The following is a 27,903-nucleotide window of genomic DNA, read 5'->3' on the forward strand; positions in this document are numbered from 1 at the left end:
TCCAACTTCATCAAAGTTGTAGATATCACCTGCAGTAATATCTAGTTGATTACACACATCTTTAAATTCATAAAACCATTCTTTAATAGCTGATACTTCATGAGATGCAACCCGTGCTGCTTCAATTGGCCGGGTTTTTATTGTATGGAAGTTGTGTTGTTGTGTCTTAATCCATGTCTGGAACCACCGTTGTGATGGTGGTGCACGTGTTGGAGTTTCTGCTGCACGTAGTTGGCAGATGGCACTGAACACCATAGGCTTAGTTGCACCGTACCCATTTTCGTACGAGCGTTGGATGTATCTTTGTATAGCTGTAACTTGTACATCAGACAGTACTCTGTTCTGGCCTCCGCGTGGCACAGCGGTGCGTTGTGGTGATGCGCGTCGTTGTCGTAGTCGTATAGTCCGGAGCGTACTTGGGTTTACTCTGTACATCCGTGCTACTGTAGCACTCTTCTCTGTTGGGTTTTCATTTAAAAATTCAATGGCATTTAAAAGAGCTTCATTTTTATTTACTTCAACTACCGGCATAGTTGTGGTTGTAGTTGTGCTCGTTGTCGGTCATGTTCATGGTCGGTCGTGTCGCGTCGTGAGTCCGCTCCCGAAGTGTCCCACAATCGCTTTCGCGTCCCAGTTCGCTTTCGCCAACCGCCTCCAGGCGGTGGTTTGAGAACCAACGATTAGTGCGTAAGAGAATCCCATAGAACCATCTCTTGGGTTCCTAGCCTATAGGAAGTGAAAAGGAGGTCCAAGGTCAGAGTACCTATAGACAAATTATGTCATAACTTAACCAATCTTGTGGGTAACTAAGGAGCGATGACGTGTAATGAATCATAGAGGGTTGTAGAAGCTTCTAGAGCTATCGTTCATGTTCCTAGGCCTCTAGTTGGTAGAGATATGCCATGTGGTAGTATTGGCCCACCCCCTTAAGGAGGAGATTTTCTTAATAACTTGTTCAATGAGTGTCCAAATGATATGCCGTGATGTATGTAGCATAAACAGATGTAGTAGAAGAGTTTGCAGCAATCGTTGAATAGTATTGCTTCTGTTGTTGGTGTGATAAGCCAAGATATGTATGGTGACTTGTAGGTTTGAGGAGGAGATTTCTAAGTTTGCTCTTGAGTTTGATAGCAAACTGAGTGCAACGAATGTCAGTATGACACTTCTGAGGCTTCCAGCTCCTTATATCCTATGTTCCTACATGCCCTAGTTTACCGAGCCCTAGTGGCTCCACTGCCAGGCAGCCCCTGAGTTCAGGGCGGCCTCACATGATGGGCTGCCTTACATTCAGACTCAAAGTCGATTTCGATGGTGTTGAGGCTATTAAAGCTATCATCGCCGTGACATCAACATGGTAAGGTATGAACATGTTCTTGGATTTTAGGATTTCCGTGTCGTTTAGTCGCACAGTCGCAAATGTGTCTAAGCCCTCAAATACCAAGACAGTTTTTGTTCCTTCTACATTCGAGCGGTAAACTTGCATCGGTATGTCCATGACTTTTCGTATATCTAGGGAAGGATCGAGAGTTCTACATTGCGTTAGTTTATATTACGTTGTAAGCAGTCAGATCATACTTCTCATTGTCTAAGAGATCGAGATGAACCACCGTAGGCACCTTGGCAACGGGGAGCCACGAGTTCGGCTGGCTCTCTTCAGCGAGCTTGAATTCCCATCCCGTCGAAAGCGCCTCTGAGGAAAAAGAGCCATGTCAGCGCAACTTGCTTCGTCGAGTATTTGGAAATTTGCCCAGCTGTTTTCCTTCAGGTATGAAAGTTGCCAGGGACACTTTGGTTTACAAAACAAGTTAATAATAGTGGTTGCGCAATGCCAGCATACACGAAACCTTATATCTCTACATATTTCAGCTTACAGCACAGTGATCCGCATATCGCTGCCGTCGTGAACACGGAGTGGCTCGGCGATTCTCAAATCCCGTCCTAGCTGCGGGGAAGATGTTGTGCGGGGACGACTAAATGGGGAAGGCCTAGGATTTGGCCATTTAAATGAGAATGGCATCATAGAGATTTACAGATCTATGGCTGGCGTCCCACGCCGCCATCGCCCACGCTACGATCTCCCATGCTTTAGCGCCTGTAATTTCATAATGCCATTATAGATGTAATCTACGACAAATATATAGTTTTAAAGATTATTAGAATGATTTAGGGTTCAAATCCAACGAGTGGGCAAGGAGCCTGACGATAACACTGGGAAAAGCTGCCATTCCAGGGCCAAAATGCCACCGTATCCCATCCTCTTTCCCCAACACTATATGTTGAGCACATATTTGGAGCTTGACGACTTGATTGAGTAACTAAGGGTGCAAAGCCCTATATATACCGGGTAGTAGTATACAATCTACGCTGTACAGCGTACTACTAGGAACGCAGTTCCAACACTATAAAAATAGTTAGTTAGTCACGTGTACGCAAATGACCTCGACTGCTGTTGAGTAAATTTTTCTTCTCCCTTCGAGGCCTCTAGCCGTAAGGGCAGAGTTTTTCTGTGGTTCTACCTGTGGTCGCTTACTGTAGCCCCTGTATATTATAACAACTGCTTCCTTGAACCATGAGCGGGCAGGCGGATCTACACAAACGTCAAGCACGAAAACGGTACCGCAGTGAGTTCCTTGCCAGCGGGGTCCTGTTTGCCGATGGATGAAGAGCGCAGTCCTCTATTTGGCACTACCGCCCATGCTGAAAGCGTTGTGCCAGACGGTACCACAGGAGACGAAAGAAGGGACAGCCAGGTGCCAGCGAGAGTTACTAGCCGGCTGTACATATCCCATTTCCTATCAACATGGAATTCTCGAGTCTTCGAGTTTGGGGCTGCGCTATATCTAGCCTCTATCTTTCCCGGAACCCTGCTACCCATGTCGGTCTATGCCCTGGCTCGTGGCGCGGCGGCCATTCTCTTTTCCCCAGCCATTGGACAGTATATTGATACGGGAAATCGTCTTCAAGTCGTGAGGTTATCAATTGGTAAGGTGTATCCCTGATTTTTGTGCTGCATTACGCTAATTGCTTTATGATTTTGCCTGAGATAGTGATGCAGCGTCTCGTTGTAGCTGGATCGTGCGTTGCGTTCTATATCCTTGCTATCGGTTCACCGCGTACCCACGGCGCGGAAACAGGTCTGTTGGTGCTCCTAGCCGTCCTAGCCTGTGTTGAGAAACTCTGCGCCATTATGAACCTGGTGTCCGTTGAGAGGGACTGGGTAAGAGGACATTCTCTAGTCGTGATGAAAGGGTGCTGATCTTCCCGGACAGGTCGTTGTTGTCGCTCGGGATCAAGCGGCATTACGAGGTTAGTTGGTAAATGCCGTCTTGTTTTATTTAGCTAACCACTAGGATAGTGATAAATGCACAGATAAGGCGAATCGACTTGACTTGTAAACTTATAGGCCCCCTGTTCATAGCTCTTATAAATGGCATGTCGACAGAAGCGGCAATATTGGTTAATTTAGGAATGAATGTGGCGTCAGTCGCTGTAGAATACTTTGTAATAGCCCAGGTAAGTCCTAAACGGCTATATTCTCCTTATTGGCCATTATACTGAAGCTGCCATTCGAAGGTCTATTACGAGGTTCCAGAACTACAACAACCTAAGACAAAACCGCGAGACGAATCGCTCGGCAGAACAGAACGTAGGGGTCGCTTTGTACACAGCTGGCGGAACGTCCGCAAGGTTATACAGAAGAGTGTATATGATTTTAGTCTCTACTTCTACCATCCAGCTTTCTTACCGTCATTCGCCAGTGCTTTATTATACCTAACCGTGCTCTCGTTCGCAGGGCAGATGGTCACATATTTGCTCTCAGCCGGTTACAATTCTACCCAGGTAGGCGTAGCCAGGACGCTGTCTGTGGTCATTGAGGTTCTGGCTACGTGGATGGCACCTTGGCTGATGGGGAGAATCGGGCCTGTACGTGCTGGCCTCTGGCTGGTTAATTGGCAGATAGTATGCTTGATGGCTGGCACAGCGGTCTTCTGGGTGTTCTCCGACCAGCCTAACATCTCTGCTTCCGGCCTCGTGGTTGGCACAATCTTCAGCCGCATGGGTCTTAGAGGTTTCGATCTCTGTACACAGATCATTATCCAGGAGGTCAGTCATTCGCCAACCGCTTCCTATCCTGCCCTGTTGTATCAAGTCGCCCAAGCTGATCAATCCATATTGCATGTAGGACGTCGAAGCTGCTCATCGGGGATCCTTTTCTTCCGTTGAAGCTTCTTGGCAAAATGTGTTTGAGCTCTGCTCTTACGCCTCTACCATCATATTCTCGCGGCCAGAACAATTTAGGTGGCCAACGCTTCTCAGCGTCATCGCTATAGTGGCTGCAAGCATATTGTACACGATCTTTGTTTATTTACGTCGGGGTCATCTGGTGCATTTATCGAAGTGGATGGAGATGGTGCGTTCTCAGAAGGGGAAGCAGCGTTCAAGGGAGCAGGGACTCCGAAGGATCGCATCGAGTAGTGATATCTAGATCGATATGTAAAACTTTTAGACCGTCAAGTCCACGAACCACACATTGCACATTATGTTAGCGAGTAGTAATGTTAAATCGGAGCTGAGAGGATCTATTCTTTGAAGAACGAAAGGGCCTTGCAAAATTCTTATCTAAGAATACAATTCATACCCTTAGAATTGTAGCAGCCAAGCATCACCAATCCGATTGTTCTCCTCTCCCAAACCACCAGACACCAAAATTGCAGACTGGTCTACTACGTCTGCATCAAACCACCCTCTTGGAGTAGGTCTGTTGGATGTGTTGGTAGCTTTAGTATCGACCTCAGACCAAGTCTTCGAGGCAATATCATATGCCCAGACGTCTCCGAGCATTTTACCCGCACCCTGATGCCCCAGCGAACTAGGATCAGTTTCGCCAAATAGCGTCACAAGAAGAGGCTTTCCATGTGCGACGACGACAAGGACTGCAGCTACGCTTCTTGGAGTAGGCCCCGAGATGCCGTCTGCAGTATATTGCTGCGTAGACCAAGTATTGCTTGCTTGGTCATAGATGTCAAGGTTACCGCCCTGCTCCGATTTTCCGTCGAATCCATTCATCCTATACAACAAACCGTTATGAAATGCAATGGAAGTTCCGCCCCGAGGAGGGCTAGGGGCATCGGCAAGCTGAGTCCATGTACGGCTTGATGGCTGGAAAGACCACAAATCTGCGAGGCGTCCGGATTCTGGGCAACCGGCATGGACGAAAATCATGTCATTGTTGTTGCTTGTGGAGCAGTGGTAGCTGCGGGCTGGTGGCAACGGCTTTGAGGAGTCCGATGGCGAAAGGGATGTCCATTGCATGGCCGAGGGGTCTAGCGTCCATACTGCACCATGCTCCTCAACTGGAGCCATGGCTTCCCCACCGCGCCCTGAGAATAGATATATCTTTCCATCAAGAGTAGCAGAAGCCGTTCCAACGCGGGAAGATGGTGAAGCGGAAGTGCCCTTTGTCTCCTCTATAGGCTGGGCAGCTATCATAGTATGTGGTCAGTCTATGCTTATAGATAGATCTCACAGCAAGATGAAGCACAGCATACCATTAGATTTCGAGTCTATCCTGTAGACGTGGTTATCACGTGGCTGGCGAGGCAAAAGCTCTCCTCCGAATATATACGCACTTCCGTTCACGACAGACAGTATGTGTGAGGAGCGCTGCAATTCGTTGGAAGCGGGCAAGCTGGTCCAAGAGGCTGAAACCATGATGGCTAGAGATGATAAGGTTAATCCTGCCTTAATCGCTTGAATCGGTACAGTACATAAAATACAAGTAACGTAGGTCGTGGTGTAATGGTGTTGGAGGGATTCAACGGGATCAATTCGACTGCCTATTCTACGGTCAGGATAAGCCCCAATTTATACTGTATTCTCGGGTAATTACGTGGCAATCCCATGGTAGGTTCGGGCTGTGGTATCATTTCCATTTATCCCTACCTTACCGGCGTAGGCCCATTTTTTTACACTATTGTGGCAGACTTTGATAGGGTACCGAGCAAATGTTTTATGGGGCAGATGTGGTCGCTAAAGAAGTCCAGGATTAGTTGCCTAATACTGTACAATCTCTCCACACTGACATAATGCAGCACTATAATAGGTCTCTTAAGCGAGCTTAATGACCACCAAATTTTACCTATAAATGAAACTAATAATCGTCGTAACCAACTTTTCGCTTCGCTCAAGGTTGGAGGAAGCGATCCGCGCGCACGAGAAATGGAGGGGAAGCGAAGTGCGCGCACGAGAAAAATTGTAGTCCTAAGTACCTCCCTATAGTAAATTGTATGTAAAGGTACAAAATTTCCCCATTTTAAAAAATTATCATTTCCTCATTCCCATGATCACTCCCATTCCCGCTCCCATTTCCACTCCCATTCTCATATTCGCCCTCACTTTCGAGGGTTTCTGGATCAGGAATTGGGACCTCTAATTCCGGAGGAATTGGGAGGCCTAATCCCTGAAGAGTAGCCAGGCTCTTCTTCCGGAAACGCTCTTCTTTCCGGGCCTTAATTCCAGCCTGGTGGAGCTGCTTCTGGGCCTGGTTTCTAGCCTGGCGAGCCTCCCGGGCTTCTTTGGCTGCGAGCTTCTGGGCCCGAAGCTCGGCTTTCTGGGCCCGAAGCTCGTGGGCTTCAGCAGCTACGAGCTCACCTCCGTTCTGAAGCCAGGCCCGGCTTCGGCTCGCCCGCTTCTTCGACTCCTCCACCTGCCGCCGAGCCACCCGTAGGTCAAGTCTTGGAGCCGGCCTACCGCCATAACCTCTTCAGCCCCAGTAAGCCAGTTCGTATAGCTCATACGTGAGGGGCTACTAAAGGCCTCCGGAACCTGGTCTTTCCAGCGCTGTAGCCCCTCTTCAACCCCCCGAAAAGTGGAGGGTTTAGGGGTAATAGGCCGTATTGGTAAGGTAGGCGTAGGCTCTTCTGTAGGCTGGGTAGTAGGCTGCGAGTATGTACGTAGCTTCGTGAGGGCTGTATTACAGCTTATTGGCCAGATTCCAGCTTTCCGGAAAGCTGAGAGTATTGTAGACTCCTTAAAAGTCTGTTCCCGGATTTTGGTGAGATCTCTCATAAATGAGGGTAGGTCGTATGTAACGTCCATATTCCGTATGGCATAGAGCACAGCCTCTCGGTGCCAGTGCTTATATGGCTGGAATATTCCCACATCTAATGGCTGTAAAATGTGTGTAAGGTGTGAGGGAAAGGCGAAAACGATGATGTTATATTTGTCTGCTGTAATGATGAAATCATCGCTCGTATGGCTTATATGAGAATCAAGGAGTAGAACCCTGGGATTCCCATTTGCATATGGAGCTGTATGCACTGCAAAGTGCTCTAGCCACCGTAAGGCAAGCTGGCTATTCGAATAGCCAGTATCGGAGAGTAATATCAGTTCTTTGCCTTTAAGATTTTCTGGGTACCAAGAATCCATATGGATTTTACCCGGTACAATAAGTACAGGTGGAATTACTCTTCCTGTTGCAGATACTGTCTCCATAACTGTAATAGACGTACGATTCTCAGGGCTTGGAGTATAGAGTTCTTTTACTGCCTGTGGTACCATAACTCTCTCACCTCCAGGAATTCCAATCCTAAATCCCGTTTCATCCATATTCCAAATTGACTCCGGTAATATATTGCGATCCCATATAAATTGGAAGTATTTTTCAAACCATTCAATAATCTTAGATTCGTCTTGGGCTTTCGTACGCTGCTGTGCAATAGGCTTTGTAGTGATAAAATGGAATTCCGGAAGCTGATTCTGAATATATTTAGTAAGCCAGCTCTGTGACGGTGGAGGTAATGGGCTCCGGAGCTGGCAGACTGCAGTAAATAGCATATTCCTATTGGCTCCAAGCCCTAGGTAATATTGCTCGAGGATCCATTTCTTAAGGGCCTCTGCCTGAGCAGTAGAGAGTACCCTATTCTGCCCCCCTTTACGTTGCTGTGGGTTCTGAATACGGCGCTTGATGCTTCCTCGTAGAGTTGATTCTGGGACCTTGAAAATACGACTAGCAACACGCCTCGACTCAGAAGGATTTTCTGCGAGCCACTCACGGGCATTTGATATAGGAGTCCCTTCCATTAAATGAATTACATCAGGTTACAATATAAATTACTATGTACAGCTATGGAAATGGTTTTGTTGAAGAGTAGCGGTGAACAGACGCACGTTTCTCGTGCGCGTACTTCGCTTCCCCTCCATTTCTCGTGCGCGCGGATCGCTTCCTCCAACCTTGAGCGAAGCGAAAAGTTGGTTACGACGATTAATAGAAACCTCAGGAAAATAGTTTCAAAATAGTTTCAAAATAGATATGTCATAATAACGAATGATGATATATAATAAAGCAATTTAGCAACTAAATTACTATTGCACTTTTAGCTTGTGACAGTAACTAGGGCCCCTGCCGCTCTATTCCTAAATTAGCAGTAGGCTCTCTAGGCTAAGAAATTGCCATATATGGCAATATCTAATTGAAGGCGCCTATACCCCGCCATTACCACTATGCCCATCAACACTGACAGTCAGCAGGGCTAACGAATGGTAGATTCACCACCTGCTGCCCTTAATGAGGCACTTAGAAGCCCTTTGTCATACTGACATTCGTTGCACTCAGTTTGCTATCAAACTCAAGAGCAAACTTAGAAATCTCCTCCTCAAACCTACAAGTCACTATACATATTTTGGCTTATCACACCAACAACAAGAGCAATACTACTCAATGATTGCTACAACCCTCTATGATTCATTACACGTCATTGCTCCTTAGTTACTGGGCCGATATGACCACATAGCATATCTCTACAACCCTCTATGATTCATTACATGTCATCACTCCTTAGTTACTGGGCTAATACTACCACATGACATATCTCTACCAACTAGAGGCCTAGGAACATGAACGATAGCTCCAAAAGCTTCTACAACCCTCTATGATTCATTACACATCATCGCTCCTTATTTACCCACAAGATTGGTTAAGTTATGACATAATCTGTCTATAGGGGTACTTTGACCTTGGACCTCCTTTCACTTCCTATAGGCTAGGAACCTAAGAGATGGTTCTATGAGATTCTCTTATGTCGACTACAGTTACCAAGCCTGGTTAGTCATGGAAAGTCTTGGAAAATGAGAGAACTACACTCCTTTAGCATAAATAGGATTGCCCTTTCCTTAAGAAAGGGCAAGCAGCAATACAGTAAATCGACTATCACATACTTCCACGTCTTTTCCAAGCTTCCAAGCATTTGGGCATGTGGGGCTAGAGTAGGCACCTTAGCATTAGGTACGCCTTACCAAATATGTTACTGTTACACGCTAAAAGTGTGACAGTAACAGTTGCTAAATTGCTCTAATATATAAGATAAATAAATGTAAAAGAATCTATGATTCGTTACCTCCATAGGTGCATCTGGCAAAACGCACTGTCCGAGGCTAATCGTAGAGTCTACCATTAGCCTAGCAAGGCTTTGGAGATGGCGAACTCTAATGATCGGGGAGTTTGAATGATGGAGAATCATGGATCATCTATGCACCCTACACCCATTCATCCTTTTCTAGGTGGGTCGCATGTTGAACAAGTCGAGTCGGCTGAAGACAAAGCGTTTGTCCATTACAATCGCGCTGATAGCTTCATCTGACGGTTCACGTCCTTGTAGAGCAGGTAGCGGAATTTCCCAGGGCCACCGGCGTAACAGGCCTGCGGGCAAAAGGCGCGCAACCACATGAAGTCGCCAGCTTCCACCTCCACCCAGTCCTGATTGAGCCTATACACAGCTTTCCCCTCTAGCACGTAAAGCCCGTGCTCCATGACATGGGTTTCTGCGAATGGGATGACTCCCCCGGGCTCAAAGGTGACAATGGTAACATGCATGTCGTGGCGCAGATCGTTCGGGTCGACAAATCGTGTGGTTGCCCAAGCATTGTTCGTGTTTGGCATATATGTAGGTGGAACATCCTTTTCGTTAAGGAAAAGCGGCGTAGGTTGGTCGATTCCCTCCACAGATTCGTAGGCCTTACGTATCCAATGGAAAGAGGCGGTGGTTGCACCGGTGTTGCGTAGGGACCAGCCGCTCTTCGGTGGTAGGTAGGCATAGCCGCCCTCGGAAAGCGTGTGTTTCTCTGATCCTAGGGTGATCGTCACCTCCCCCTTGACGACAAACACCACCCCTTGCGCGCTGTCATCCGTTTCACCGCGGTCGCTGCCGCCCCCAGGTTGCACTTCCATGATGTATTGCGAAAATGTTTCGGCGAAGCCCGATAACGGACGGGCAATCACCCACAACCTCGTCTTATCCCAGAACGGCAAGAAACTCGTCACGATGTCGCTAAATGTGCCCTTTGGAATTACCGCATAGGCTTCGGTGAACATAGCACGGTCGGTGAGGATCTGTGTCTGTGGCGGCAACCCGCCCTTAGGCGCATAATAGGCACCGAGCTTCTTGTTGTTACCCATGGTAGAGAGGGTTCTTTTCAGATGTGGTATGTGAGTCGTATAGTAAAGTAGTTAAAGGGAATGATCTTAAGAGAGCAATATAGTAACAATTGGAGAATTAAGAGTGCAAAGTGCTCTCCCCGCACATTTAAATGCGCCGGCTTATCGGAAGTTTCCTAGCGTTAATCGAGTTGTATTCGGCAGGGGGCCACTCCGAAAGATTGATAGAACCCCGCCACTGCTCGACGAAATAAAGTAAATAAAATAAATAACACAAATGAGTAATTGGACCATCAAAAATATATATACCGAGCCTTCATGCAAGGAAGCACGTAGCTTGAGCATGCCTAGACGGTTGATGAAAGAAATATTGCTAATGGGACATCAACAAGGCAAGACGATCCAGGCTCGCTCAGTCTTGCCGCAAGGCTTGTTTAGTCACTCGTTCTCATAATAGGGAAGGCTATATAAGCTTAATTAGTTCAAGCTAGAAGGATAGCTCATGTCTTATAAAAAATATCCCAAGAGACGACATGAGAAGGAACGATATGAGAAGGAACGTAAACAAAACAAACATACTTTGGGCAACGTGGCGGCCCCAGGAACGGATTTAACGTTAATTCCTTATCTCCTCTTTTCTCTCATATTTACCCTCCAGTCATCCTCCAGCTCTCCAACAGGAAAGATCTCAGGTAAGATCCGACCCGACCCTACGGACTTACGACCTACATACGTACATACCCCAGCCTCGTCGCCTGCATCTGCCTACAAGTACCTTTTATAGCCTCGTCGTCTGCATTTTATATATAGTCCCTCCCCCAAATTCTCATATTCACCTCCACCTCCACCTCCCCCCATGCGTCGTCTCCTCCGCACCCTCTTCCACCTCCGCCGCCCAACCCCCGCAACAATGACAGCAGCATCCTCCGGTACCCTCGCCGGCGTCGCCTTAGCCACCTACACCGTCTCCGCCTCCGTCCCCATCCAAGCCGCCGACGCGCCCACCGACGCGAAGAACAAAACCCACCACAACAAGAGCGGCAACGGCTTCATAAACCCCTGGGAGAGCTGGAAGCCTCTTGCCCCCCTCCAAATAGTCTCTAACATCCTCTGGTACGCGCCCCTCTTACAGCTTAACACACAGTCTCACTAACCCCCGCCAGGCGCCGCATCTCCGGCATAGCCAACAACCCCGTCCTCACGTCCCCCCTCACCGTGCAAACCCCCACCTTCCTCCCCTCCCGCACTGCCTCCACCGCTCTCCGCGCAACCTGGCTCGGCCACGCATGCATGTACCTCGAGTTCCCCTCCGGGCTCCGCGTCCTCCTCGACCCCGTCTTCGAGGAGCGCTGCTCCCCCGCCGGCTTCCCCGGTCCAAAACGGTACACGCCCACCCCCTGCGGCCTGGGCGACCTTCCGGTCGTCGACATCGTCGTGATCAGCCACTCGCACTACGACCACCTTTCGTACCCCTCCGTGATGGAGCTCGCGAAGCTACATCCCAAGGCGCTGTTCGCGGTGCCGCTAGGCTTGGAATCGTGGTTTAGGGATGCGGGGATCCAGAGCGTGGTTGAGATGGATTGGTGGCAGGAAATCGATATCACCCTCTCGCCTAACGCTGCGGAAGGGGTGAAGTGGGAAGTCACCGCTGCTGCTGCTGCGGGCACCCCGGCGGCGCAGAGTCCAGGGGGTCCGATCACAGCGCGCATCTCGTGTCTACCGTGCCAGCATACGAGCGCGCGCACGCCGTTTGATCAGGCGCGCACGCTGTGGGCGTCGTGGGCGATTAAGTCGGGTGGGAAGTCTGTGTGGTTCGGTGGGGACACTGGGTACCGTACAGTCCCCATGCTTCTCCCCACCGTGGACGACTATAGCGCGCCGTACGCGGATCTGCCGCGTTGTCCTGCATTTAAGGATATTGGGAAGCTGAGGGGACCGTTTGATTTGGGGCTGATTCCGATTGGGGCATATGACCCGAGGTATTTGTTTAGTAGTATGCATGCGGATCCGGCGGATGCGGTTGAGATTATGAAGGATACGGGGTGTAAGAGGGCGTTGGGGGTGCATTGGGGGACGTGGGTGTTGACGGAGGAGGATGGGGGGGCGCCGCCGAAGAGGTTGAAGGAGGTGTTGAGGGGGAAGGGAATGCCGGAGGTGGGGGTGTTCGATATTTCGGATGTTGGGGAGAGTAAGGAGTATTGAGGGCTGGAGGAAGGGGGTGTATGTAGATGGTGTATTTTGTGAGAGAGGTGCTCAGTACGGATATCCAATATGTACGGGTCTTAGATATGATGTTACATTTCCTCTCCATTTTATCTATCATCCCTTTGCCCTGCAAGTGGTATATCCGTCACTATGTCATGAAAACGAATCTATGTATCAAAGCCCACCACTAACCTACAATTTCGCCATCGCCCCCTTCCTCTCCTCATTCTTCTTAACCCTCTCCTTCATCCTCCCCATCGTAACCTCCCACCCCTCATCCAACCCCTTAACATCCACCCCCCTCTCCTCCAAATTCTTAAACCCCACCACCGTCCCCCCCACCCCCACACTCCCCGGCGCCTCAACTACCATCTTCATCCACCACGCCCACTCCCTAATACACTTCCTCGCCCCCGCACTCCCCTCCACCACCATCGCAAAACAATGCGGCATAGCCTCAAACTCCAAATACCTCACCCTCACCCCCGCCCCCGCCATCCGACCCGCCACCGCCCTATCCTCATCACTCAACAACTCCCACCCCGTCACCATCCACACCGGCGGCGCCCCCGTCCACAGCTCCCCCTTCGCAGCCAACGGCGACACAAGCGGATGCAACAGCAGCGCATCATCAACATGAAGCGCCGTCCGTGCGGGTGTAACGGGCCACATCGCATCCGGTGCGTATTCCATCCCATTCTCGTACGCGGTGCGACCAGGGAGATAGTCAAAATGCGCGTAATCTGCACAACTGGGCGACGACCCCGTGATATCCATCCACGGACTCACCAGCGCCGTCCCCGCCGGCAGCGGAACAGTGCGAGGGAGACCCCCCCAGAGCACAGTGCGCGACTGGCGCTGCAAGGTGAGTAGCAGGATGAGGAGCGAGGTGGCGAGGTTTCCGCCCGCGGAGTCGCCAGAGAGGACGATGTGCTCTGGCGCGACGGCGGTGTGGAGGGCGCCGGGGGGTGGGTAGAGGAGGGTGAGGTAGGCGACTAGGGCGTCGATTAGGGGCGCGGGAAAAGGGTGTTGGGGCGCAAGACGGTAGCGAATGGAGAGGACGCGGCCGGTTGTGTGTTTGGCGAGGCGGGCGGTGGTGGGGCGGTGCGTGGCGGGGTCCATAAGATAGTATGCGCCGCCGTGGAGGTAGAGGATTGTGGTTGGGGAGACGACTTCTTTCATCATGGCGGCGTACTTGTCGGCGTCTGAAGCGTCGAGGGGAGGAGTGGAGGAGGTCGCACCGGCGCGGTACCCTGTCCATTCTGCGGTTATCTCGGCCAGTTCGGGGGCGCTGTAGAGGTCGCCCTGGGGGGCGCCGGCGAGGTGGTCGATGGCGCCGAAGATGGCTTGGCGGACGTCGTCGTCGTCGGGGGTGAAGGGGAGGGAGACATTGGCGATCCAGACCTTGCCTTTTACGCCGGGGTCGCGGAGGGAGAGGTGCTGGGATTTTCCGACGGAGGTGGGCTCGGGGGTGAAGACGAAGGAGCGGATGACGTTGATGGTGACTGCGGTGCGGAGGTCCCAGTATTTCGACGTCTCAGACAGGCCGAGAGAGTGCATCAGGGCCGTCTTGCCTATCATTGGGACCTTGGGCGCCAGGGCCTTGATGATGGGAAGCGGTTGCGACCAATCCATTGCGGCGGCGGGGCGATTGCGCGGCGCGTCGATGGGTGGGTGTTGAGGGGAGAGAGGGTTTGGGGAACCGCCAACTTGAGTTCGGAGAGTGATATCGTCGATGATGCTGTTTCTTCGAGGGAATCTGGGGCTCGAGGCCCTTTTGTTCCCTGCCCGCCCTGGGGCGTGGGTAGCACCACCCACGCCGGATCCGCCATGGTAAGGTTCTCCCCGCCAAATTCCTGGGCAGCGACAAGGTCCAAAGGCCATCATGGAGACCCACAGCCCGTGGCGCCGAGGTAAGTCGGGATGCGCCACACGCGATCGCCGCGTTTTAGTGCTGAGTAAGTGATGTAGGGGTTTAGAGCCGATCATTCGAAACCGTCGTATTTGGAGAAACTCCTTGAGAAACTCCTTGATAATTGGTAATATAGCATGTGTATATTGGAAGGGGCCTTGCTTTACTCTTGTGTTTCGAGTCAAAGTTGCATAAAACATATGTTTGAACACCCTATAACACGTACTATATTACATGTGATTTCACCCAATTTCAAATAGCAAAGTTCACATAGCCGCAGCCTACAACCCCACCACCAACTAACTTTCGAACAAACATTGGCCATCCTATAGATCATATAAATACAACAAACAAGTAGCTCTCACATTATCCCCAGCGCCGTCCCATGCAAACCACTTCCTTCCTCTCCGCTTCACTTCGTGATATTACAACCAACCCCCCTAAGCCTGTGTCTCCTCCTGCGCATCAGACGCGCCCGCAGCTGGCGAGCTCGAAGAAGCCGCCGGTGCAGCAGCAGCAGCCTTATTGGCCGCCGCCATCTGCCACGCTGGAATCGGTGCGCGCCCAGTTGGCACACCTGCGCTGTATGGGGTGCTAGACCCGCGACCAGACAGGGACGCGGTAGACTCAGTGCCTTTGCCATTGCTGACCGAGGCCGGCTTTGGGCCTCCCTCAGACGCAGGCGCAGCCGGGGAGGACATGCCATTGGACTGCGATACGGAAGGGGCGGGGGTGGTGTTGGAAGGGGTAGTAGTAGCGCGGGCGGATGGGCCGACGCCGAAGGTCGAGGGTGTAGGCGAGGCGGGGGCCATGCGTTGACCCATTAGCTTCTTGAGACTTTTGAGCTCGGCGTTGAGCTCGATGAGGCGGGCATCGGTGCTCTCCTTCTGGCCGTCCATTGCCTTGGGGATGAGGTCCTTGAGGGCGCGGACTTCGTCGGTGGTGCGGCGGGACTCGTCGTCGCGGCGGCGGGCGGAGGTCTTGAGCTCACTAATGGCCGACTCGACATCTGCTAGGGCGGCATCGAGGCGCGTGGTGCGCTCTTCTTCGGCGGATTTGAGGGCGTCGGTGTCTTTAGAAAGTTGTTCGAGGAGAGTGAAGGCTTGCTCGAACGAGGCGTCGATCGAGGCCTTATCTTGCTCGAGTTGGGGGGGAGTAGGAGGGGCAATCAGCGGGAGGACGTAGCGCTGTGGTTGTTAATGGCCTGCGTTGTTTGGGGATATTGGGAAGAATTACCTTAGCCACGGTGTATAACCCGTATCCGACACCACCCGCGACTGTGGCCATGATGAACCAGTCCCTCCAGTCTCTCTTCGGCAGCTCCGGCGGCGCTTGTGGCTGCCATGGCTGCTGGTAACCCCCTCCATAGCCAGGAGGTGGCTGCCTAGCTACTTGCTGTTGGGGTGCATAGTTTGCATATGATGGCGCCGCTGCTTGGTTGCCGTCTGCTCGCGCGAGCGCAGCATCCACCTCTTCTTGGGTGAGGTTCTTCGATTGAAGGAACGCAATGCGGCTCTCCACCGGGGATGCGGCAACGCTTGGATCCTGAAGGACTGGGAGAACTGTCAGTGTGTGCGCTCTGGGGATGGAGGTTGATTCTCTCACATGTCACCTAGATGGGCGTTAGCAGGGGCAAACACAGCGGCTCATCGAGCGATGATGGGAGGGGAGAGAGTAACTTACAGCCGATGCGACGATATCCTCTCTAATAGCCATAGTGACTACTTGTTCACCACAACTTCGCTGCTCCTTTGCGACACGTCTTGGGTTGAGGGTTTGAGGGGATCGAAGTGTGTGGAAGGAGTGGACATCGCCAAAGTTATCTGGGGAAGTTGGCGTCACTGACGGGCCGAGGCTCACGCTCTGGGATGACTAACCACGTGACTTAGTACCGAATACTGATGGAACTCCAAAGACAACAAGTGGTCAATTTAAATGATATTTATTAGAACAATTTCATATAATTATATCCTCCGGAAGTTTTCCGATGCAATCCGAACTTATTGCGTGGTGGTTGAAATTGGCCAATCAGAAGCCTCCATTTTGGGGTTTGTTTACATGACATCTCGTCTCGCGGACAACAAGACTTCGATATCGCATCACAACCCAAGAACCACATCGTTTTCACCACAACAGCGAGAACACCGCGCACCAGGCATTATAAGCCTTATCGGTTACAAAAACATATACCAACCCCATCCGCGACCACGAATACCCACAAATGTCGCAAGACACCGGCATATTCAGCGTGCGCCGGCCCCGAGAAGTAAGTAAACAAACCCCTCCTGGCCATGTTCTCCCCCCTCCTTCCCCCATCACCAAAAAATAAACAAATCGCTGACTTTGCGTGCAAAACTCAGACCCTCGGTGGCATTAACTACAACTCCAACATTCCCCAGCCCGCCTCCGCCATGAAGCGCTCCAACTCCATCTCCGGCCCCGGCGGCTTCACCGCCAACCAGTCCCGCTCCATCTCCGGCTCTCGCGCCTCCCTCGCCCCCTCGCGCCCAAACCAGCCGCAATTCCAGCGCTCCTCCTCCGGCACCAACCTCGCCGATATGGGCCTGTCGTCCGTGAAGCGGACTTCGTTCCAGAACGCCAGCAGCGGGGGACGGAAGAGCTTCGCGCCGGGCGGCATCGCGACGGGGTCGAGGCCGTCGCAGGAGGCGAATGAGAGGCGCAGCAGCATTTACAGGTCGCGCGCCTCGAGCAGTGGGCCGGGCGGCGCGCATCAGAGTTTCTTCCAGCAGGCGCCGGCGCCGGCGGGGGCGCCGAGGGATCCGCGGCCATTGAAGGATCGGGCGTACCAGACGAAGATTGGACAGGAGTTGTTGGATTATATGGCGAATTATAATTTTGAGATGGAGATGAAGCATATGCTTTCGCAGAACACGATTCGGTCGCCGACGCAGAAGGATTTCAACTTTATGTTTCAGTGGCTGTATCATCGGATTGATCCGAGCTATAGGTTCTTGAAGAATATTGATCAGGAGGTCCCGCCGATCATGAAGCAGTTGAGGTATCCGTTTGAGAAGAGCATTACGAAGAGTCAGATTGCGGCGGTGGGGGGGCAGAATTGGAGTACTTTTCTCGGATTGCTGCATTGGATGATGCAGTTGGCGCAGATGCTGGATGGGTATGCCGCTAACCACTACGACGATGCGTGTCTTGAGGCAGGTGTCGACGTTAGCGGTGACCGTATCATATTTGATTTCCTGCGCGGCGCTTACTTGGAGTGGCTTCAGATGGACGAAGATGCCGATGACGACGACCAGGAGCGCGTCTTGGCGCCTCACGTCGAGAACATGGCCCACCAGTTCGAGAACGCCAACTCCAAGTACCTCGAAGAGATGAAGATCCTCGAAGCCGAGAACGAGCATCTCCGCCTCGAGATAGAGGAGGTGGAGAAGTCGACGCCCGACATCAACAGCCTCGACAACCACTTCAAGATCCTGCAGGAGGACAGAGTCAAGTTCGAGGGCTACGACGAGAAGATGGCACAGAAGTGCGAGAGGTACGAGACGCGCATCCAGTTCCTGCAAGACGAGATCAAGAAGGCCATGACGGAGCTCAACGACGCCGAGGAGGAGCGCATGAACCTCCAAAAGTCCGTCGATGACCAGGGAATCAGCATGCAAGACATCGACCGCATGACTTCGGAGCGCGAGCGCCTCCAGAAGGGCATCGAGGGTACGGCATCGCGGCTAGAGGATGCAAAGAAGAGGGTCAACGAGAAGGAGTTCGAAGCCAGCCGGAAACTCGACGAACTCGAGCGCCTGGTGGAAAATTACAACAGCCTGGGTTACCAAATCGGCCTCATCCCCTCTACAGCCCCCAACGCAAAGGGCAAGAACTACGAACTGCAGATCCTCGTCAACGAAGGCCAGCAGTTCTCCAGCTCGCAGATGGGCAACAGCGCTGGTTCCGAAAGCGACCGACTCCTTGCCGACCCCGTCAGCGGCTACCAGCCGCACCAGATCCTCAGCCTTGACCTGCGCGGACAGGCGCGCGGGGCCTTCCTGGCGCTCAAGAAGGAGGTGTCTGACCGGCGCAGCGCGGTGGTGGAGGCGATGATGAAGAACCACGATCTGCTGGACGGGATCAAGGAGGCGATTGAGGATAAGCGCAGCGAGGTGGAGGCGCTGGAGCACCGGGTGCGGGCGGCGCAGGAGGAGTTTGAGAAGACGAAGGAGGTGACGACGACGCAGAAGATTGCGTCGGATACGCAGATTGAGAAGATGGAGAAGGAGTTGGCGAAGATGAGGGGGGGGTTGACGGAGTCGGTGCAGTTGATGGAGCAGAGGGAGATGAATACTAATATTGAGTATGTGCTACACTGTTCTGCCCTTGTGGATTTTTAGGGGAGATGCTAATGGAGGTGTTTTTAGGTATGAACAGCTTACTCTCCGCGCGAACGCACTCAGGGAGGAACTGCACACAGAGGTTGAGCGTATGCTCAATGATATCATCAAGTTCAAGGTGCACGTGCAGAAGAACCTCGAGGACTACGAGGGGTTCGTGGTGGAGGAGGTGGAGCACGAGCTCGGGGGCGCGGAGGAGGAAGGTGATGATACCCGTACGGTTGATATGAGCTGAGAGATAGGGAGAGGAAGAGGAAGGAGACAGACGGGGAGTATGATATCCGAGAGGTTCGTCAGGAGTTGAGGAGAGTTTTTTTCTTCTAAGGGTAGCCCGGAAACGGGGATGGAAGGGGTCTTGTTTGCGGAGGGCAGCACATTCCAAGTAGCTGGTCGGCGTTCTTTGTTAGTTGTAAATGATGATGTATGGGGGGTAGGGGTGGGGGGTATAAATGCATGATTATTGAAAGACTGGAAACTTGACAGGTGTTCCCTGGCGCGAAGCCAATCTTTGACGTTGTTTCATGACTGTCCATTCCAACTGTCAACAATAGCCGCCCAAGGCTATTCATTCCAACAGCCAATCTCCCTTCTTGATGCATGCAGGAACTATTGAAAAAAGAAACGAAATAAATATTCCGCAGTGTGTGACGGCGATGTCTCGGCCGCGGGCTAAAATGGGGGACTGGAGGGGGACTTTACCCTGAGCGTTCCAGCGTTCTTTAATCCCTATTTCATATTGCATATTGGTTTCATTGTTGATTTTATAGATACTCGACAGTACTGTATTCTACTGCATTATACATAGAAATACAATAAATAACAATAAATAACAATAAAATACTCGACCACTAAACTGATACTACCAAGGCCTTTGTTGTTGGCGCCGAATAATGTTGGTGGTACGTACTTCTCCAGTAAGACTTCGTCTCCACACTCCACCCTCGTCCAACCCTTCGACCTTTCAACTTTTCTTCCAACCTCCCACCTTCTTCTACCACAAGAGTACAAGAAGGCCCCTGTGGATCCCCATTTCAATCTAATCCTCTTCGATCTTATACTACCTTTGGCATCGATCTTCGTTTCCATCCATATAAGCTTGTTTCGCGCCGACGCGACCTACTCGACCTTGTCTTCTGTTGAGACAATTCACCCGCCAGCCTCGACAATATGACGGAGGTGTCCTCCACGAGGCTCTACTTGGGCAACCTCCCTCGCGATGGTACGAGCAAACATTCCCATCCCCCGCGACAAGAATTCCACTGCATGATCAGCAGCCTGCTTGCGCTATCGCTGGTCCTAACGATGCTGATCTTGCTATAGCCACCAAGGCTGACGTTGAGGCCCATTTCGCCACTCATGGCACCGGTACAATCAAGGAGATCAAGCTCATGAACGGCTTTGGATTCATCGAGTACGAGGATGCCATGGATGCCCGAGACGTAGTTCCTGGTAATTATCCCACCCCTCCTCTCCAGAAAGCCAAGCTAACACCCCCTCGAGCTTTCCGTACGTTATAACAATCGAAACAATCTACTCGGCAACCTCCTCCCCCACAACACACACCCCGAACACCAATTCTAACCCCCCCGCACAGATGGCTCCGAGCTCAAGGGCGACCGCCTGACCGTCCAGTTCGCCCGCGGATCGCGCCAGCGCGACAACTTCGCCGCCACCGACCGTACGGCCCCGCGCCCCAGACGCACCCCACACAGGATGCAGATTTCGGGACTCTCCGGCGAAACCAGTTGGCAGGTCTGTCCCCCCTCGTTCTTTGCTCCCGGATTCGTGGATCTCAGCTCTTGCTCTCGCTCTCTCTGGAACAAACAACCCGTGATGAAATGGGACACCCAGCTCGTGGTGTGAAAGCGCCCCTTCCGCGCAATCACACCTGGGCTTCATAAAACCCATCTTTCTCCTTCGATATGGCCATCTAGCCTCTTCGTGGAGATATAAATAAGGTGGCAACTCATCTTGCCGATCTGCACCAGACCGGTTTGACTGGGCCATAGCCTTAGCTGGCTCTGGACTTTCGGCACCCCACCTCCACCTTCCCCCCCGGCCCTCCAACCCAACCCTTCCTTGAGTTTCCTACTCTTCCATGGCCAGCACTTCCCCTACTACTGCGTGACAAGATTACCAGGGACAGGACCTGGATATCGCAACCTCGCCGATCGAGCTGGAGGCTGTCACGCATCGCCGAACCCAATCGGCGGCGCCTGGCACCACCTACTTATTGAAAACCCTGCCACTATCACTACCACTACTATACGATACCATCACAGTGCGTGGCAACTTTTAGTCCTGGAACATCAACTTACTTGGAATCGGGATATAGGACCTGAAGGACTTTGCGCGTCAGTCCAGCCTCGACGTCGTCTACTCCGAGACCGGCCGCGACCGTGACGGCAAGGGGTAAGCCACCCTCAGCCCCCCATTTCAAGCGCAACCCCCTAAGCTAACACCACCAGCAGCTTCGTCGAGTTTGAAACCGCAGCCGACCTCCGCACCGCTGTCGAAAAACTCGATGGCCGCGAATTCAAGGGTGCTCGCGTGACTTGCACCGCTGATGTCAGCCCCTCCCCCCCTACCACCGCACCACCAAGTCCACCCCCACTAACGCCCCCAGACCCAACCCGACATGCCCCGCGACCGCCTCCGCTCCCGCTCCCCCCCCGCCGCCCCTATCCCAGCGACGACTACGACCGTCGTCCCCGCGGCTACTCCCCCCGCCGCGACGGCTACCGCGACCGCTCTCCCCGTCGGGACTACTACGACGACCGCGGGCGCTACGGACGCTCGCCTCCGCGCGCTAGGGGACCGATGGACGATTATCCGCCGCCGCCTAGGAGGGGGCCGTATGATGACCCGTATAGGGGCGGGTATGCGCCGCCGGTGGATCCGTATATGAGGGGGGGGGAGTATGGGAGGCCGCCGGTTAGGGAGTTTGGGATGAGGGAGGCGGGGTATCCGAGGGAGTATGATAGGAGGTATTGATATGCTTGACCTGTTTGTCTGGGGTTGAGTGGGGTTGTTGGGTACCTGGGGTGAGGTGATACTGGATGAGGAATGAGGGATAGGGGATTAGGATGAAGGGCGTCGCTTTTCTTTGCTGCTATGATATGATACGTATATCCGAATGGATGGGTTCGGTGAATGGGTCGCTCGGTCGGTCGAGCTGGGAGGGACGGGGATGAAAACTTCACCTACAAAACGTCTTGTGGGCGGATTTGTTTTCTCCCTTTTTTATAAAAAACAGATTGAGCAGTTTTTTCTTGCGCTTAGCTAGCATGCATGGATTCTATGGCGGATATTGATTTCGGGGGGTTTTTATGGGATTCTCTTAACTCCGGCTCTTTGTATATGATTGTTTGTTGTTTTTGTCCTGATCTGTGTTCTTTGGTGCAATCAATGTGGGTGGTTGTCCTTGATGTTGGTCCTGGGGGGTGGTATAAGATGTATTTCTTGCGCAAACTGGAACCAAGACCTACCTCTGTGACAGAACCATAGCCGGGGAAACAAAAGTCCACGCAAAACAACACAACACACGGACCAAAAACAGTCTACACGCAGACCACAGGAAGCAACTTTTAGGCTAGGACGGTGGATAAAAATAGCCTTGAAATTGAAACCACAGCCTCTATTCGATCTTCGCTTGCAGCGAGGTGGGATGGGCATAGGCGGAGGGAGTGATGGGTCTTATTTTATCAGCCTTAATTTTTTACACGCTTTGTTTTCGTTTTCGTTTTCGTTTTCGTTTCTGCTTATGCATTTCTGACTTCTGATAGCAACGCACGTAGGCCAGATAGCTCCGTGGTTTTACTATACAGGCATATTTTTTGACCTTTTTTTATCTGAGCCTGTGAAGGTGGGTGATTGATGGTGAAATCACAAAGACGGAAAGATCTGGCACACAGGAAATGTAATACTCTTAATCCCATAGTGTTATCATTATAAGATTCTGGTTTTTTGTAGCTTCACAGACCACCCTCTCTACCACTCCCCCGTGCCCGTAAATGGTGCGGAGGGCAACGTCGAGTTATCTACAGTGCGTATCCCCCTCCCCATCCATCAAGCATGATCCTCATGACATCCATCAGCGTAAAAAACCCCTCATCTTCTGTCTAGTCTATCCATAATGCCAATTTTGCCACGCAAAAAAATGCCTCGTAAATGCCTGTGGTTGTGCAGCCAAAAACCTTTAACTACCCACTCACTCACCCACTCACCCACTAATAAGGAGTGCATGAGTGAGTGGAGTGCGAGAAGTTAGAGAGCCCTTCAAGCCTTGACAGAGTAGCTGCGACGGAACAACTCATCAACCTCCTCGAGGTAGTAAGTCCCAGCCACAACCGTCTCCGCGCTGCCCGCTGGCTTATACCCCTTCTGCAAATGCGCCTTCTTCCTCAAATCACAAAGCTCATCATAAACCTCCGGCTTAACAGTCCTCCTGGCGGCCAAGCGTGCCTTGAGATCGACAGCCTTAGCCAAGTCGCCAGTTGGTCCAGCAACGCGCAGACTGAGCAAGCTACTTGCTAACCCAGAGCCGTAGGAGAAAACTCCAATGCGCTTCCCCTGCAGATCCTCAGAGCTGACGTTAGAGAGCAGAGACACGAGACCGCCCCACACGGAACCGCAGTACATGTTCCCGCACATGGTGGGCACCTCGATGGAAGGCTGGACACGGGCGCCGAAGCGGGCCTTGGTGAGGCCCATGAAGGTCTTCTCGACGGTCTTGTCGGTGATGGAGGTCTTGTAGTCGATATCACGGAGAGTCTCCGGGACGTCAGCGAAGGCCGCGGCGGTGGGGTTGGTGAGGTAATCGTTGTAGAGCAGACGAGCGTAGGACTTTGCCACGAGCTTGCAGGTCGGGGCGTGGAAGGTCATGTAGTCGAAACGATCCAAAGGAGTCTTGCTGGCGTCCTCCTCAGAAGCGCCGTTAGCAAGCTTTTTGAGCGTGGCTTCGCGCGCGTTGTAGGCCTTGTAGCATGCGTCCACGGCCTCGGTGTAGCAGGAGATGGAGAAGTGGCCGTCGACGATGGGGTACTCGGAGGTGAGGTCCGGCTTGTAGAAGTCGTACGCGTGCTGCATGTAAGAGCCACGGAGCCCGGGCTCGACGACAACAGGAGCGTTGGGACCTATGAGCATGGCGACGGCGCCGGCGCCGCCGGTGGGGCGGGCGTTACCCTTGGCGTACAGCGCGATGTCACCGGCGACGACGATGGCGTCGCGGCCGTCCCAGCCGGAAGACTCGACCCAGGCGACGGAGTTGAGGAAGGCGTTGGTGCCGCCGTAGCAGGCGTTGATGGTGTCGACGCCCTCGATGTTGGAGTTGGTGCCGAAGAGCTGCATCAGGACCGACTTGACGGACTTGGACTTGTCGAGCATGGTCTCGGTGCCGACCTCGAGGCGGCCGATGGAGTTGGGGTCGATCTTGTATTTCGAGAGCAGGTTGGCTGTCACGGTCAGGGCGAAGGAGTAGATGTCTGGAGGGGGGGGGAGTGTCAGTGGGGGGGTGGTCTTGTGAGGTGCGGGGTGGGATGTCTCACCTTCTCTGTCGTCGCAGAAGCTCATCTTCGTCTGGCCAAGGCCGATGGTGTATTTGCCTTGGCTAACGCCATCGAACTTCTCGAGCTCGGCTTGGTCGACGCACTGGCGAGGAAGTGTTAGCAGAGGAAGAGGTGCATTCGGGGAGGATATCCGGGGCTCCTGTGCAGCTTGAGACATACCTGGCTGGGGAAATAGATCTCAATGGCCTTGATGCCGATGTTTTGGGGGCGTTCCGACATGATACGGTGAGGAGATGGCGTTGGGGGGGGGGGCAGGTAAATCAATTTGAGAGCTATTTGAGGGAGATTTGGAGGAGAGCAAGTGGCAGAAGATTGAAGTGTGAGCTCTGAAGTGGTCAGTCCAACGATGCTTCCCTTTTGTTTGGAGAAATTGGACCGTTGGAGATGGCGGTAAAGGGGGGTGGAGGGAGGATGGAGCTAAAGGCCGGGGGGGGGTAACAAAGCGCGTAGGGTAGCGGTAGAGGATGGATGGTCCTATCTCGGACCTCAATAATTTGTTTTTAGTGGTGATAAGGGGTACGTACCAGAAGTTATTCGCTTAATGTGAGATGTGGGAAGAAGATAACTAGAGTCGCGGCTGTGTGGTTGGGGGACTAGACCAGATTGGGGTATAGTTTGGTGTAGTTCGGTGGAAGGGCGGTCGGTGGAAGGGCGGTGGAGGGGCGGTGGAAGGGCGGTGGAAGGGCGCTGGAAGGGCGGTGGAAGGGCGGTGGAAGGGCGCTGGAAGGGCGATGGAAGGGCGCTGGAAGGGCGCTGGAAGGGCGCTGGAAGGGCGGCTTGGGGTGACGAGAGAGGGGTGGATGTAGAGTAGAGTATAGTAACTAAATATAGTAACTAAAGAGGAAAAGAGGTAGAGGGAGAGAGGGGTGGATGCAGTGTAATAAGCAAGTTGTCTTGTGGGAAGCAAGATGTCTTGGTCAGACATTTTCAACAACAATGTCTGACCACAAGACTACACTTCGTGAAGCAAAGCAATGGCTCCTTGCAAATTCCTTCTGAATTGGTTTCTACTGCTGCAACTATTTTCAAAGTCAAAGCAGACACGCGCACGTATAACTCGCAATCCGGATTCCTCTTGAAGATCAAGGGAAAGAAGGCGACCACGTATCTCTATCTTGGCGATCAGGTAAGACTCCCCCACCTCTCATATTCCCTGGCTAAAGGACAGTGGGACTCCAACCCCCTCTGGGAAAGCCGGTACATCTGGCTCGCAATCCGGATTCCTCTTGAAGATCAAGGGAAAGAAGGCGACCACGTATCTCTATCTTGGCGATCAGGTAAGACTCCCCCACCTCTCATATTCCCTGGCTAACAGGACAGTGGGACTCCAACCCCCTCTGGGAAAGCTGGTACATCTGGCTGCCAATGGATTTCAACGACAAAAAGAAGACGCTCGACATTGTTTGGCACGACGTCTATGATCTCGACGTGTAAGCTTCCCACCCCTTAAACGATCCTGCTAACCGCCACAGCAAATCCGGAGAATACAAGGCCATCAAAGGAAAAGAATACCGCGGAATCAACGCAAAGACAACCCCCCTCCAAAACAATGCTAATTTCCAGAACTTTGCAAGCGACAATGTCATCCTTACGGGCATCTCCGGAAACGACAGCACCGTCAGCTTCGAAGGGATTGCGGCAACATGAAAGCCGCAATGGGTCTCCTTCTACCCCCTCCACCGTTCGAATTATAGACAGTCGTTGACATCCGTCTCGATATATTATAAACGAAATCGGCCTTTCATAATTCTCGTCTCAGTATGATAACCAAGTTATAAGGCGAGGACCGGACTTTACGGAACCTACGTGATACTAGGTGTCACCACCAACCAATCACACACGACCTCGGGCACAACGGGCTACATATAGTTATACTCCGTACATTAACGTAAGTCGTGGCGTAACGCAACGGGTGTCGTAACGCAACAGATATCAGAAGAGAACGACGTAGAAAATTAAATAGCTAAACATCAACAATAATACATGACCCAGTATCGCTCTTAGAATCCTTGTGAAGCACTTCTTCATCATCGCAATCACTATCAGAAATGTACACAACTGCCTTTCCCTTTCCCTTTCGTGTTTTCCTACCTTGACTTTTTGTAGCATTCTCAGCCTCCACCACTGCATCGCATAATTCTTGCGTAGAGATATGGAAATGGCCCTTTAAAACCACCCTCTTTCCCTTCGTACGGGTCGCACGCTTCTTTATCATAGACCGTAAGTTGTTGGCATCATGTTGGTGGACGATACTTTGCGCATGAATTTGCTCAGTCCCACTGTTTAATACACCACATATATATGTAATAGGTAATCAAAGAGAGAATGCCAAAAAAGCATAATAAAAAAAATCCTTATACTCTGGTTGTCAGTTTTTGGATATATCTGCGGACTGGTGTTGCAACAGTCGTATGGTCCTTAATTGTTGAATTAAGTAGCTTATTCGCATCTCGCAGTATCGCTGGATCAGGTGGCGAGCTATTTACAAAGACTTGATTAAAAATATCAAACTGGGTTGGTGTTCTTGGTCTTTCTTGCTCGGGTGTTGCATCGCGGGCCATCGTACGAAGTGCTCTTTGTGGGTTGAATGGGATTAAACCAGCACCGCGCCAGGCAGATTCAATGTTCTGACGATTGCATACATCTGATCGTGCTCGAATATATGCTTCCATCCACTCGTACTTCTGTATTCGTACGAGTTGTGCTTGGTTCAAGTGCGATAGTGCCGCTGTCAGCCGTTTTTTTGAGAGGGCCAAAAATCTCAACATTATACGTGTTGACTTCATTGTCCCAATCGAAAATCCAGACTCGTCCATGTTATATATGTCTTTTTGGTCGATTCCGTGTTCTTGAACCACTTTCTGATACGCATCAAACCACGCGTCAAGCACTGGTTTTGTTGCCCCGTCCATTCATACAGACTCAATTCGACGTCCAATAGCAACTTTGAGATGTGGGTGTCGTATAATGAATCGGGGAACCCAGTCCTCACCAAGCGTATCATGTGGTTGGAGTTCAAGCACGTCGGGTGTCGCATTGTCCAAATCATATGTTCATTTTTTACGCAGTTCCTCTGCTATTTCTTTTAATAAGCGATGCCCAGGAGAGTACCCACTGATTGTTAAGTCTTTGATCCACTTGAGAAGTACGTTTTCCTGAGCGTATGAGAGTTTCTGCTGTTGTTGGCGGGCTTGATGGCGAGATAACCCCCCATTGACGTGTCGCGTCAATGTGCTCCGCGTCAACCCCAAGTCCTGGGCAGCCTTATACAAGCTTTTATATTCACCATTTTGAAAGCCAGTTATTGCCTGAGTAGTACGAGACTCTAAATTCGCCGTCGCTACGCTTTTCCTACGCACCATTGTTGAGTTATTCAAGTTACAAGTTGGTAGTCCTCGGTTATCAGTTGCGTTACGACACCCGTTG

General features: G+C 51.8%; 11 protein-coding genes across 11 annotated transcripts; 5 read left to right on the forward strand and 6 right to left on the reverse strand.

Annotated features, from left to right (window-relative positions):
• Positions 1 to 1,264: 1,264 nt before the first annotated feature.
• Positions 1,265 to 2,875, reverse strand: VC83_01048 (uncharacterized protein; the record flags this gene model as incomplete). Its single annotated transcript, XM_024464733.1, has 3 exons — positions 1,265 to 1,529; positions 1,576 to 1,688; positions 2,618 to 2,875. The coding sequence occupies 3 exons, from the start codon at positions 2,873 to 2,875 to the stop codon at positions 1,265 to 1,267; spliced, it is 636 nt and encodes a 211-aa protein (XP_024327811.1).
• Positions 2,456 to 4,564, forward strand: VC83_01049 (uncharacterized protein). The gene is made up of 6 exons (XM_024464734.1): positions 2,456 to 2,982; positions 3,048 to 3,217; positions 3,270 to 3,306; positions 3,356 to 3,513; positions 3,574 to 4,104; positions 4,184 to 4,564. Exons 1-6 carry the CDS (start codon positions 2,655 to 2,657, stop codon positions 4,484 to 4,486), a joined length of 1,527 nt encoding a protein of 508 aa, XP_024327812.1. The 5' UTR covers positions 2,456 to 2,654; the 3' UTR covers positions 4,487 to 4,564.
• A 5,046-nt stretch (positions 4,565 to 9,610) lies between these two features.
• Positions 9,611 to 10,453, reverse strand: VC83_01050 (uncharacterized protein; the record flags this gene model as incomplete). Its single annotated transcript, XM_024464735.1, has 1 exon — positions 9,611 to 10,453. The coding sequence occupies one exon, from the start codon at positions 10,451 to 10,453 to the stop codon at positions 9,611 to 9,613; it is 843 nt and encodes a 280-aa protein (XP_024327497.1).
• Positions 10,454 to 10,892: 439 nt separating this feature from the next.
• On the forward strand, positions 10,893 to 12,634 carry VC83_01051 (uncharacterized protein; the record flags this gene model as incomplete). The annotated part of the gene is made up of 2 exons (XM_024464736.1): positions 10,893 to 11,545; positions 11,596 to 12,634. Exons 1-2 carry the CDS (start codon positions 11,289 to 11,291, stop codon positions 12,632 to 12,634), a joined length of 1,296 nt encoding a protein of 431 aa, XP_024327496.1. The 5' UTR covers positions 10,893 to 11,288.
• A 30-nt stretch (positions 12,635 to 12,664) lies between these two features.
• On the reverse strand, positions 12,665 to 14,272 carry VC83_01052 (uncharacterized protein; the record flags this gene model as incomplete). The annotated part of the gene is made up of 1 exon (XM_024464737.1): positions 12,665 to 14,272. One exon carries the CDS (start codon positions 14,270 to 14,272, stop codon positions 12,830 to 12,832), a length of 1,443 nt encoding a protein of 480 aa, XP_024327499.1. The 3' UTR covers positions 12,665 to 12,829.
• A 717-nt stretch (positions 14,273 to 14,989) lies between these two features.
• Positions 14,990 to 16,265, reverse strand: PEX14 (peroxisomal membrane protein pex14; the record flags this gene model as incomplete). The annotated part of the gene is made up of 4 exons (XM_024464738.1): positions 14,990 to 15,736; positions 15,786 to 16,102; positions 16,155 to 16,161; positions 16,233 to 16,265. The coding sequence occupies 4 exons, from the start codon at positions 16,263 to 16,265 to the stop codon at positions 14,990 to 14,992; spliced, it is 1,104 nt and encodes a 367-aa protein (XP_024327498.1).
• Positions 16,266 to 16,651: 386 nt separating this feature from the next.
• Positions 16,652 to 19,346, forward strand: NDC80 (kinetochore-associated Ndc80 complex subunit ndc80). The gene is made up of 3 exons (XM_024464739.1): positions 16,652 to 16,815; positions 16,910 to 18,873; positions 18,938 to 19,346. The coding sequence occupies exons 1-3, from the start codon at positions 16,771 to 16,773 to the stop codon at positions 19,143 to 19,145; spliced, it is 2,217 nt and encodes a 738-aa protein (XP_024327493.1). The 5' UTR covers positions 16,652 to 16,770; the 3' UTR covers positions 19,146 to 19,346.
• Positions 19,347 to 19,752: 406 nt separating this feature from the next.
• Positions 19,753 to 22,846, forward strand: VC83_01055 (uncharacterized protein). The gene is made up of 7 exons (XM_024464740.1): positions 19,753 to 20,129; positions 20,231 to 20,359; positions 20,411 to 20,416; positions 20,505 to 20,662; positions 21,246 to 21,322; positions 21,382 to 21,478; positions 21,537 to 22,846. The coding sequence occupies exons 1-7, from the start codon at positions 20,078 to 20,080 to the stop codon at positions 21,816 to 21,818; spliced, it is 801 nt and encodes a 266-aa protein (XP_024327492.1). The 5' UTR covers positions 19,753 to 20,077; the 3' UTR covers positions 21,819 to 22,846.
• Positions 22,842 to 24,905, reverse strand: VC83_01056 (uncharacterized protein). The gene is made up of 3 exons (XM_024464741.1): positions 24,637 to 24,905; positions 24,457 to 24,559; positions 22,842 to 24,393 (listed from the first exon to the last, which is right to left on the reverse strand). The coding sequence occupies exons 1-3, from the start codon at positions 24,694 to 24,696 to the stop codon at positions 23,189 to 23,191; spliced, it is 1,368 nt and encodes a 455-aa protein (XP_024327495.1). The 5' UTR covers positions 24,697 to 24,905; the 3' UTR covers positions 22,842 to 23,188.
• Positions 24,906 to 25,413: 508 nt separating this feature from the next.
• VC83_01057 (uncharacterized protein) lies at positions 25,414 to 26,124 on the forward strand (the record flags this gene model as incomplete). The annotated part of the gene is made up of 5 exons (XM_024464742.1): positions 25,414 to 25,438; positions 25,509 to 25,603; positions 25,641 to 25,754; positions 25,798 to 25,907; positions 25,950 to 26,124. 5 exons carry the CDS (start codon positions 25,414 to 25,416, stop codon positions 26,122 to 26,124), a joined length of 519 nt encoding a protein of 172 aa, XP_024327494.1.
• A 410-nt stretch (positions 26,125 to 26,534) lies between these two features.
• VC83_01058 (uncharacterized protein) lies at positions 26,535 to 27,398 on the reverse strand. The gene has a single exon (XM_024464743.1). It carries the CDS (start codon positions 27,387 to 27,389, stop codon positions 26,832 to 26,834), a length of 558 nt encoding a protein of 185 aa, XP_024327501.1. The 5' UTR covers positions 27,390 to 27,398; the 3' UTR covers positions 26,535 to 26,831.
• Positions 27,399 to 27,903: the final 505 nt, after the last annotated feature.

The sequence above is a fragment of the Pseudogymnoascus destructans genome, assembly GCF_001641265.1.
Source record: "Pseudogymnoascus destructans isolate 20631-21 unplaced genomic scaffold scaffold_2, whole genome shotgun sequence".
In the NCBI taxonomy this organism is placed as follows: Eukaryota; Fungi; Ascomycota; class Leotiomycetes; order Thelebolales; family Thelebolaceae; genus Pseudogymnoascus; species Pseudogymnoascus destructans.